The 12,604-nt window shown below is 29.8% G+C and overlaps 1 protein-coding gene across 3 annotated transcripts in view; it reads left to right on the forward strand.

Annotated features, from left to right (window-relative positions):
- Positions 1–12,604, forward strand: part of LOC150101823 (RNA-binding protein 5-like) — a 455,027-nt gene that overhangs the window by 87,440 nt on the left and 354,983 nt on the right. For all 3 annotated transcript variants that reach the window (XR_016549043.1, XM_090400660.1, XM_090400661.1), the window contains exon 6: positions 5,592–5,665. Coding sequence is in view for 2 of the 3 variants with exons in the window: in XM_090400660.1 (XP_090256786.1) it covers positions 5,592–5,665 (74 nt within the window). In the remaining variant the exon portion in view is untranslated. The remainder of the gene's footprint in view (positions 1–5,591; positions 5,666–12,604) is intronic.

Consider the following 12,604-nt stretch of genomic DNA (forward strand, 5'->3'; position numbering starts at 1 on the left):
ACCTTAGGTTAGTATTAAGGTGGACTGGATTGAATTTGGTTATTGAATCAACAGAAATTGTCTTTAATCCAGTCTACTTTAATATTAACCTCATCTATAATCTCTGATTATCTCTTCTCAGTTATAAAATAATCAACTTTGGCATGAATGTGCTCAACAATACTCGAGCATCCAAAATGCCTTCAAATGTCAGCAATCTTTGCAACTTAACTTATAGCTGTTGTTCTGTAATGTATATTTTTTTCATTTTATGCAGTTGATGAAGTCTTCTAAGAAGATGAAACTTATTGTGTGTGTTCAAATAATACATAGTTTTATCTATTTTGTTATCTCTCAGCTTCTAGTTATTAAATTTCTTCAGTTATGCCATATAGGTAAGAGAATCTCTTGCATTAAAAATATATTAGGATTATATATTACCAAGTAATTTTATAAACTTGGTTATTTTACTCCTAATCCCAAGTAAGCAAACAGTTAAGTTTGTGCCTGAAACATAGTTCAAGTCTAAAGGTGGTGCAACACCAGGACAACTCATTGTAAAGCTCTGATCAGTGAGTTGCCCTGGTGTTGCACCACCTTTAGACTTGAACTATGTTTCAGGCACAAACTTAACTATACATTATTCCCAAGGTAAAAAAATCTTATATATATATATATATATATATATATATATATATATAAGATCTTGCACTACGTGCAAGGGCAGCTAGACTTGCAACACTTGCAGGTGCAAACTTGACTTATTTGTCTGTTTGCTTACTTGGGAAATGGAGTAAAACCAGGTTTAAAATAGCTTGGTATCTTTAACATTTATTATATCCAAGGTAAAATACTTTCTGCATTTATATCTCCCTGAGATTTTTATTTAATAAGGTTAAAACACCTTATGGTAACTTTTTCTAGTAAAATACTTATAAGCTCTGTATTACTAAAATCTTGTTATTTCTAGCCTGGCTCCCACTGATGAGACCTCAATAAAGGTCGAAACTGGTCTGGGTAGTGGCCCCTTGCCTTTAATACAAAGCATCATACATCTCCTCCAGGAGATGTGCTTTGCATTAAGGGTAAATATTAAGATTAGTGATCAGAGCTTATTCTACTTTTACCATGAGTTGCCTTGGTCTTGCACTACGTGCAGGGTCAGCTAGACTTGCAACACTTGCAGGCACAAACTTGACTTATTTGTCTGTTTGCTTACTTGGGAAATGGAGTAAAACCAGGTTTAAAATAGCTTGGTATCTTTAACATATATATATATATAAAAAAGGAAATTAAATGACATTTTTATATACAGTTCTACCGAGTAAATAATGAACATTAATATATATATATATAAAAATAAATTACTTGTTGCTGTTCCTTTCAAAGAATTCTAATTGTAATTTATAACCTCACTGCAGCATGTATTGTTTGCTATGGAACTGTTATATGATTGTGGTACACGTTATCCTTCTGTTATTTAAACTTCACTTTTTTGACACTGAGAATGGAATAAGATGCTTATTCACAATATCTATTATTCTCTGTAATTAGTAATAAACGTTTTATTTCATTTATTGTGCTAATGTGCTTTCATTATAATAGCAGTGACACTGATTTCAGTATTATAGGCAGCATTTCATTGCTTTCAAGTAGAGGTTCCTAGACTTGTAATTTGTTACAGAAGTTCTCTTAATTTCTCCCTGTCTCCCAAGTAATATTTTTCATTAATATAAAATAATAATATACGAAATCCATTTAATAATTAAAATAACTCTCATGCTAGAAGAGATTTTAATGCTGTTATGCTGAAAACTTCTGTCTATAACAAAACATTTTTAATATTTCTGTATTTTCATGCTGCTATTTATTAATAGTTTTAAATTTTATGATTCTACATTTGAACAGTACATTTTTCAAGATAGTGATACTTGATATATGCTTGGTTGGTAAAGCCCTTGTTTGACATTCTTATCTTTAATGTGAGCATTTTTTTCCTTCTCAAAATGGCTATATCTAGCTGGTTTCATATGGATATGCAAGCTTTTTTAGGTCAATGATTCTATTTACAGGTTGAAAAACCTGTAAATAGAATTGAAGTCAGACAGAAACACTGGGATATGATGATCCTACAAAGTTTTTTGAAGGCAGGTTGGAATTAGTAACCTGAATTAGAACAGCATAGTAGAAATAGCATCTAGGGCAGTAAAAAAAAAAAAAAAGGAATTTGAATTAAAGATTGTAAAATAAGACCTGAGATAGAAAGGTGCCTAGGCTACCACACTTCCAGGCCATTGCCTCCTGACCAGCCATACCTTTCTTTCATTTTCTTTTGAAAACTTCTAGAAGTTGTTTTGGCTTGTTTGTTCCACTACTTGATGCCTACAACCCTTTTCATTTTTCTTTCCAAACCTTCTCATTATTTAATTGGGTATTGAAATAAACTGATTCTTGTTCAGTAATGCAAAATTAAATTTGACAGCAGCATGCCTCAGATGGTCCAGTTTGCAAGAGCCATTGCTTGTGTACAGCAAAAGCTATAGTTTTGAATCCTTGAATAATGTCACCTAGAACTGAGCCTGTGTAGCTCAGTAGAAGTGGTGTTTGCTCTCCTCGGCGCTAAACCACCTGAAGAAAGAGTGTTGCGAGTTCGATTCTAGTCTCCGACTGCAGAAACTTTTTAGCCAGCCTGGTTGGCCGAGTGGTTGGTGCATCCGCTCTTCAGCCAAAGTGGGTTCAAATCCTGCTGCGGGTGGGCATGGATGTTTGTGATTGTCTGTGAAAATACTGATGGTGATGGGCAGTAGATGGCAGTGTAGATAATGTGGTTCACTGTTGTTGGTGGATTGGTAGTGGTGGAGATGGAGAGTTGTAGAGTAGGTGCCCTCCCTTGATGAGTCTTTTGACTCCTTGGAGGTGTTGCATAATAATAATAATAATAAAATAAAAGCCTTCTTTGACAGCTTATAAAAAGCAACTTCAGTTTATAAGGCTTTTTTAAAGTAAATCAGGATACATACATACACCCTTTGAAATAAGAAAGAAAATAGTATGCACGATGGGGATATTAAAGGGAAATATTTAAATGCTGCTACCTTTCTATTTTGTTCTTTATTTTTTTTCCTACAATTTACAGTGAGTCATGTTCATACCACTTTTAATGCAAGGAAAATAATACTTATAGAAAAACGTAAAGTCATAAGTAGTGGTTGCCTTTCAGTTCAAGTGAAAATATTAAAGGTAAGTGGCAGAAACTCTTACATAGATTGTTGTATGCTATTGTATTTAACTAAAACTTTATTTTAGCTTAAAGTTTTGAGCTAATATGAGGTTTTAGCTTTCCTTGAGTATTAAGTGGGGTATATCCCACAGTTTGGGAACCTCTACTATAAGATCTTTGGTGCTTTATCATAAAATTGTTTTAAACTTGGTCATTAAAAAGCAAAGTATCATGAAAGTTTATTTTGTTTTGGGAATAAGTTTGCTAGTTACAAGTCTGTCTACGATATTTGCCAAATTGCCAAATAATATTTTTACCGACATCATTCTCTCTAAGTGTGAATGTCATTTTAGACCCCCTAAAAAACATTCTCTGGGACTTTATTAATCAGCTTTACATACAGTACTTGTAAATACATACATACATATTTCAAATAACTGTATTGTATCAAAATTTAATTGTTTATAATTATAACTGCTTTAATGTTTATAATTTTTTCTTTTTGCAGGATATTTACTAATTTCACAAATTTCTGTGTTTAAATGAAAAATTTGCCAATAATTATTTATTATCAGTGTTTTTGAATGATGTTTTCATTTATAATATTTTAATATTATAAATTTTACTACAAATCCATTAAATTTAAATATAATTAATATATAAAAGAAGCTTTAACATTGTTCTTTAAATAAATTTAATTTCATTTGCAGTAAATTCTATTATTATTATTTATTTATTTATTTTTTTTTTTCAAATTTGAAATTGGTAGAGGTTAGTATTGTATATTATATACTATATTTGTATATTTTTACATGCTTGAATCTTCTAGTAAAATAGAAAATTGAAAATTATATTTTCAATTTTCTATTTTAGTGCATATTTATTTTTGTTGTAAAATGTCAGTGTTGGTCTTTGAGGCTATTGATTTGATTTTAGTTGGCTATGAAACATAAAGTGAACAATTTTGTGCATTCCCTCCCACAGGGGAGGAAGTTTACAAATATGAAACTCAAAATGAAAATTTTAATTTCAGATATATAATTTCATTCCAATGAATGAAATTGTCTACCCCCCCCCCAAAAAAAAAAGTTTGTAAATTTGAAGTATAAGTCAATTGAAATATGTATTGCTTATTATTAATTTTCTGAAATTATTTAAATTTTTGTACATTGCAATGAAACTTCAGAATAATTCTAACTAGCTTTATTCTGAAATCAATAATGTGCATTATAGGGTGGCATAATAATTTTCAAAAGCACAATTTTCCAAGCTGTTCAGTATCATTATCATATGGTTTTAATTGTTAAAGAGAAAAAGTTGGTACTGATGTTGTTTTGTATTATTATGGAATCATGATCGGTTTAAACTACATGGGAAAAATATTTTTTAAGACATTTTCTGAAATTAGTACAACTATTTTCTCTTTGGAAATTGATGAAAAATGAAACTGCATACGTAAGACAAGAAAAATATACTTATTAGATTATTGTTGCTTTCATATCTCTTACAAATTGCCAGTTTGCTGAATCATGAAAGATGAATAATTTTTCAGTATGAAACCATATCTTGCTTATTTAGGCTTAATTGGCTTGAAAAAATCTCCAGGTCAAGGTTTCTGGATCTCATCCGTGGTGTGCAGTGTTGATGTATGATAGTTTACAACTTTTTTTTTTTTTTTGAAATCTTTATGAATATTAGTATTACCAGAGGCCAGTTTTCTATTTCATAACTTTTAGAGAACTATGGACTCAAAAGAGTATTGTACACTTGATTGGTATTTTTGGATGTTCTTCTAGAATTTAGACCTGAAACTTAGTTATATTCAGTGCCTTCAGAAAAAATGCTAAATCTTCTAAAAGTAGTCAAGGACTGTTGCCATACTTCCAGTTTGAATTGCAATCTGAACTTAGTATAGTGACAAAAGGAAAAGAAATTGCCAGAAAAATACTAAAATCCCACAGAGTTGGTAAAGGGTTCATCCATTTGCAGAAGGCAGTATGGAAAGTAGGTTTTGTGAAATAATTGCATCTTGATCTTGTCTTGAATCTTCCATTGAGAATATATTATGCCTGACAAAAGGAACTTAGATATTTTCACATTATCATAAAGAATATTGTTAAACGATAAATGCTGATGTAGCCCTCTTAATTTTTTAAATAAATGATTCCAAGACTGAAAATTCTGCTAGGTTTTGTTGAAAGAAAAATTTCAATTGCTTCTTTAAAAAATGTTAATAAAACCTTTATGTTTCATATGCCAAATTTACATTGAATTAAAAAAAAAAAAAAAAAAAAGCCATGACAGAAATTGCTTGTAATAAGTGTGCTACTTTTTCAAATTTTTTTGACTGTTCCCACTAATGCTTTATACCACTTTGTACATGCCCGTGCAGGTGCGTCCCGCGGCTTTGCTTTTGTGGAGTTTCAGTTACTCTCCGAAGCCGTGCGCTGGAAGGAACTTACACAGGTGTTGTTACTACCCTTTATACTACCCCCTTGTACTTCTCTACTTCCTGTGTTCTAAGGGGATCTTGGGTAATATGGGGGCCAGTTGCACTGATGGGTAGCAAGTGATGAAGATATCAACAGGATTTGTCAAGTGCTCCTCTATCTATCTATATATCTAATCTGTCTTTGTATATATGTTTATATACATTTAAGTTTTTTAATATATAGATATGACATTGCTTAACAATTTGTCTCCTCAGGTTAATTAGAAATATATATATATGATCTGTGTTCAGAATTCATTATGCAGTTATTTTCTTTGAACAGCTAATGTTATCTCTAAACCTCAGAAAAATGATAATGTGGAAGACAGTTTATGCTAAATCTTTGTTTTAATAATCAATTTAGCATCAGTAATTATAACTGATAATTTCATTTCCTTTTGCAGTATAAAACTGACACATAAACTCTTGTTGCATACAAATAAAAATATCCAAATTATTAGGGATGAATTTAAAAATTTGTAGTACTCTGACACTTTCATATTCTTATAACTATAATGTGAAAACTTAATTTAGTAGCTTATTCATGAGCTGTGAGTATATTATTATATGATTACATAACCTATATGACCCTCTACTTTTGTTATTTCTTGTAATAACATTTATTTTGAATGAATTATTCCTGTACCTTGTTCAAAGTGTATACATATTCCCTGCTTCCTCCATATGTTTCTATGATCTGCTATTGGCTTTGCCATTCATCTTGTAGGCATTTCACTATTCAGTGGTCCCTGAATGTTTCCCATTATTGCCTTGCAGCACCATGTCATTTTAGACGATCTATACTCAACTTTTTATTGGTTTGGATGGCACAGGATACTGTGTGTGTGTGTATGTATAATGATACCAGGTGCTGCACAATCACATTTTGCTAAATTTGGATGTGATTATAATTGGAATTTTTAATTCAGGGTTAAAAAATTGGTTGGCATAGGCTTTAATGCAAACAAATGTAAAGTCAGTCAGTGATTTCAGAATGAAGACATTTATTGAGCCACCATTATTATACTAAATAAATCAGCCCTTTCAGCATGTACTTTATTACAATTCACTAAAATAATTAAGAAAAAAGATTGCATATAACCCTGAATAAAATCTTGATTTAGTATTCATCATCTGATTTTTTTTTTTTTTTATCAACAGTATTGCAAGTTATGAGTGAATGCAAGCCATGTGAGCAACAAAAGGTTTTTTAATGAAAAAAAAAATATCCTGCAATGGCTTTCATTCCCCTATAGGCAGTATGTGAAGCCATTTTAGCCCTATCTAACTTTTAGAGACTGAGTACCAGTCTCCACTGGTAGCCAATCAGAGATAGCTGGCCCAGGGCAATCACTAATTATACATGGCATCCAGTGAAGAGAGGCAACTGCCAAGTGCTGCCATCCAATGGTTCCTAATCCTAACAATGTGTTTGTCTGAAATAGTGTAGATTCTACAGTCAATTTTCTTGAGTTTAAGGACAAAAAAAACAAAAGTTTCTGGGAGAGAAAAAAATGCTTGCCAGAGATCGACTAACTCTGGAACCGGTCAAAAAAATTCTTAGAAAAAGTTTCTGTAGTTAGCGGCTATTATCGAACTTAGAACGCTCTTTCTTCAAGTGGCCTAGTGCAGTGGATGCACATGCCACTTCCACTGAGCTACACAGGCTAGGTTTTTTTTTTTAATATTCAGTCAGTGTAGCTTGTAACTACATTGTTTTTTCTTTAAGATTAAAAAAAAAATTGTCTCAAAATGTATGTATGGTTGTTAATCAGTGATAGCTTATGCATGCCTAAATAAAATATGTTCTTAAACAGGTCTTTGTTCTTAAAAAGAAATGGCTAGCCTGATTTGCTAGTCAGGGTTCTAAACCAGTTTGCAACTTTGAGTCAAAAAAGTGCTTAGAAAAGCATTTTTTATTTTTTTTTTTTCGTAATAGAAATTTATGATCAAGTATAACTTCACTCCTCTTTCTGCATTAGGATACTTATAGGCAGCTTAATTCAAATGCTTTTAAATTTGTAAATATAGGCAGGTCAGAATTGGCAGGATTAATTATTAAAACAACTACTATAAAGAAATAATCATTATTCTAATGTCTTTCCTATTTCATTATTTTTCACTTAATTTATTCCATTTCAGTTTGAATATACTTAGGCAGCATTATTCAGATTGCTTGTTCACAGAATAGGAACAAATATTAAACCTGCAGAGATATTTGTAAAAATTAAGAGATATATTGTACATTTTGGAGTTTGACTGACCCTCATGCAAGACCTAATCATGCATATGTGTGCATGTACACTATACAAATTGATTGCATCTTTTTATGTCAGCTCTTAGCATTGCTTTATAGAGATAGAAGATTTATGGTGACATCACTTAAGAAATGATCTTGTAGATCATTAATGGGTTGTTTGTCTCTTTGATTGGGAGCTGATCATGCATGGAAAGAGGAGCAAAACAAAATAACAGTTGCCTATTGTAAAAAGTGCAGTCACTGAAGATTCTTAAATAGCTTTTTCATTTTTTGATTAAACATGTTCCGATGGTGACTGCTGTTGTCATCCAAGTATAATATATTGTAATTTAGGAAAGCTGAAATGTATAAAATGAGAAATGTATAAAAATAGCTATATATGATTAATAGCAAGCATGGATCATGCTTTGGAGTAAGCACATGTAAAATGGCAGTTTAGTGCAATGTATCCCATGTTAGTTATGCCTCAGTTAGTTAACAAAAAATATTTTTGCAGCCTGCAAAAGAACTGTGTCCCCCCCCCAAGAGGCTTTACATGCACATGAGCATTTGATCCAAACTCAAGTGCTGCTCATAAACAGATCAACTAACTGTTGAATGCAAATGCCTCTTTTTACATTCTGTGTTATCAGATATTTTGTTATCATTCTACATGGAAGTTTCCAGAACTTCACCAAAGTGTGAAGTTCTTCCTCAATAAAAAATTCAAGGAAAGAGAAGTCTGTCAGTGTTACCATGGGAATTTTTCATATACTCATCATTGTTTCTCTAGTGTAAAACATAATGTTGCTCACTAATGTATATTGCTAATGTTAACTTTATGAAATATGTTTAATAGAATAGAATTAACCTATTTAAATCATGCAATCCCCCCCCCTCTCCACAACACACATCCCATCAGTTCTTGCAACCTCACACTTGGTTTTGAGTAAGCCCACAGCTTATGAATGAGCAATATTAAATTTATACATTTTTAAATTATTTAAATTCTTGCATATCTAAATTGGCTTTTATATATATATATATATATATATATATATATATATATATATAAAATTTCTCTAAGTTGTATTTTGCATATATGTTTTGCATATATCTAGCACTGAAAGGAATTATCATGAAAGTTTATGTGCCAGTCAAGAGTATAATAGAAAGCTTATTTCTTGCATTTATATTTCTGTGATTAAATGGTTAGTATTGTTTGCACAATTTTTTTTTTAATCTTTTGGTGATTGTTTAAAGGAGGAGGTGATGTATCTTGATTTTTTACATTTAAAAGTGAGATCATTGTAATTTGAAATCTATAATAAGTTGAAATCATAATATATATTCAGAAATTAACTTTTTAATAAATATATTAAAAATAAAATTGAATATTCTAAGAGAAAAAATAAAAACAAGAAAAGTCTAATTTCTTAACTATCACTGTAACAACTAGATTTTTTTGTTGTTGTTGTTAATATAATTAATATAAAAAAACTAAACAATTTTGCATAACTGCTTGAATGAAGTTCTGATTATTTCAAATTATATTGCATGATATGATCATAATATTTTGTTTATTTTTAGGAACAGAAAATTTTTAATATAAATTGAAAATGGGATAACGTGTATCAAACATTTTCATGCTTCTTGTGTTTGTAATTTATAAATAATATATAGTCAACTGTCACTATAGCAAGCACCATTATAACAAAAAGCTCCAATTGAAGTCCCATAGGCACAGTGTTCTAAAGAAAATTCATAATAAACCATCCTCTGTTTCCAAACTATTATATGATCCTGCAAATGTGCTATAGTGAGAGTTAGCTGTCTAGCATGATATATTTATTAATGTAGTTAATAGTTAAAAGTTGAACTTATAATTTAAAAATTAACATTTTCATTCTGAATTTTTCATAAACTCAGCTTCTAACAAATGATTCAGAATTTTAAATATAAAAGAAAATTAAAAAAAGAAAAATGAAGTTTATTTTTTAATTTTAAATCTTTGGATTGAAGATATCCTGAAGTGTATAACTTATAAAAGAGTATGTTACATTGCACATTTTTTACGTTCTTTTCATATGAAATAGTCTTAATGCATTGATACTTAAATTATAGAAAAGTTTGTAATGGTCATGTTTTGTAAGTATAATATCTCATAATGTCTCTTTAGTTGACTTCATTTATTTCAGTACTTTGTAGATCCATATATTATCTAGAAAAAAAATAATATAAAATTCAGATTTAAAGATGAAAATTTTAATTTTATTTTGTTAGGTAGTAAAATTTCTGAATTACTTAGAACATAAGCTCACTAACCTAGCTATATATGAGCATTCCAGTATTCAGACTGTTAGCTATCTGTAATGCATATAAATTGTTATATGGAAAATGTGAGTTGTTACTCTAATATCAAAAGTTATAGGATATAATTTTTAATACTAAATTTACAAATTATTTTTACTAAATTTAGTTAAATTTCATTTTTAAGTTGAATGGAATAATACAGATATTTAAAAATTATGAATATAAATATCCCATTAAATTTACTTTTTAGATTACATACACAGGCAGAATTCTCACTCACTTATAACAGTCTACCAAAAAAGCCCAGCCAAAGTTCCATAGACATATTGCTATTATAAAGAAAATTCACTATATCAAATTGTTCCTGTAGTTTCTATGAGTTTCTTGTAATGAGATCAGCTGCATAAGGATAAAACTAAACTTACAAATACCTTACAAATAAAATTTCATATAATTCCATGAAATATATGAAATTTTACATAATTTTGTATTATATAATTCATATAATAAAAGTTTATATTTCATATAAACTTTTACTGTCATTTTTCTTGAGATAAATTTCTCCATTATAGAATATATTCCTTATTCTCCATTTTCACCAGTTATAGTGGCAGTGAAAAGTGACCTCTGGTCAGAGCACAAATAAAAATGGATATGGATGGATGTTTTGAGCCTTCTTTATAATTAAGTAGGGAGTCCTATTATAGTTATTTTGAAAAGAAATTCAGAAAGAAAATGATGCAGATAATTTTGGATGGTTGACTTTACCAAGCCTGATGATTTTTCTGGCAACTACTATCTTAAAATTATAAATAACCCTAATATTTTAATTTTTATTAAATTTTTTAAATTAATTAAGATCTTTATTGGACCAAACAAAGTTTTTATTCCTGTGTTTAGAGTTCTGTTTAAATAAAAGTGAAATACAGAGACTAGCTATATGTAAAAATATTCTCATAACAGTTATAGCAAAAGTTTGCCAGGCTACTTGCTGTTAGATAGAAGCTAAAGCTTCTCTATCATTTAGTAGTAGAAATATCAATTCAGAATTCTAATTTTAAGTTATAAAAGCACCATAATTGTGATAATATGATAGTATATAAAACATGTAAATAAACAAACATTTTATCATCATCATCATCTCATTGCATGTATCCTGAAAAAAAAAAAAGCATGTAGAACACTGATAATCTAGAATAAATCAGACTTCACTAGTTATTGACAGTTTTCTTCCAAATTGGTGTATAATTTGTCTCATTTCTCTAATAGAGACAACATGGTATTTTAAAATTGATATGCATAAAATTGAAATGAATTTGCAAATTTGCTGTTTGAGAAAATAAGTTACACCTAAAGATAAAACTGATTTCGCAGATGTTTCATAAAGTAGTGATGTATCTTCTGCCAACCTATTTGGCCAGGTGGTTAACATATCTTCTCTCTAGCCAGCAGGCTGTGGATTCAGTTCCCACTCTGGGTGTGGATATTTGTAAATGTCTTTAGGAGGTAGATGAATGTCATTGCTTAGTGTGAGGCTTGGTAAAAAAGTTTCATTGTAGAGCTTGAAAAAAAAAAAAAAAAATCTAAGACTTAATGTCTAACAGATGTGGTTCCCACTAACATGAGGAAAGGATTCTTAAGCTATTACATACATATCTATGTACTTTTATTGAAAATATCAGTAATAGATTTCTTAAATTTTTAAGTAATTAAGGTATTAGAAATAGTTTATCATTTTTTTTTTTTTTAAAGTTTTATAAAACTTAATTTTGTTACATTCCCATGATTTCTCTACTGCTTGTGAAATGCTGAGTCTAGTAACCCTTTATCTAGAAATCAGCTATTTTTTTCATCAATTTGGCTTCACTGGTTTTTTCTTAACTGTATGCTTCCAGAAATGATCACCGTAAACATTTTATCACACCATATTTGAGCATTCCTGATCAAATATTTCAACTCCCTTTCCAGGACAGAAATTTCAGGATTCAATGGATTTTTCTCCTGGATATTTTCTACTGCTGTTTAATTACTGATATCTCATTTAATAATTGTTTCAAAAAATTATTCCATAACCGTAATCTAAACTTGATGGTGGACAACATGTAGAATATTAAAATGAGACATGACATGTTTCTTCTAGAAAAACTTGGCACTGCATAACACATTATAATTATTAGTTTGCATGTTAAATTGTATAATACTGTATTCAAATTGTAATAAGACAATTTGAAAGATATTTTAGAAATTTTAGTTCTATTTTAGTAATATCTCAACTGCTTGTCGTGTGTGTGTGTGTGTGGAAAAACACACACACATGTATGCATGCACACTGTGCCTGTTAAGTAATAAGACAGTTATTATA

This window comes from Typopeltis vanoorti, chromosome 11 (assembly GCF_054136105.1).
Source record: "Typopeltis vanoorti isolate ZY-2024b chromosome 11, IOZ_Tvanoo_1.0, whole genome shotgun sequence".
In the NCBI taxonomy this organism is placed as follows: domain Eukaryota; kingdom Metazoa; phylum Arthropoda; class Arachnida; order Uropygi; family Thelyphonidae; genus Typopeltis; species Typopeltis vanoorti.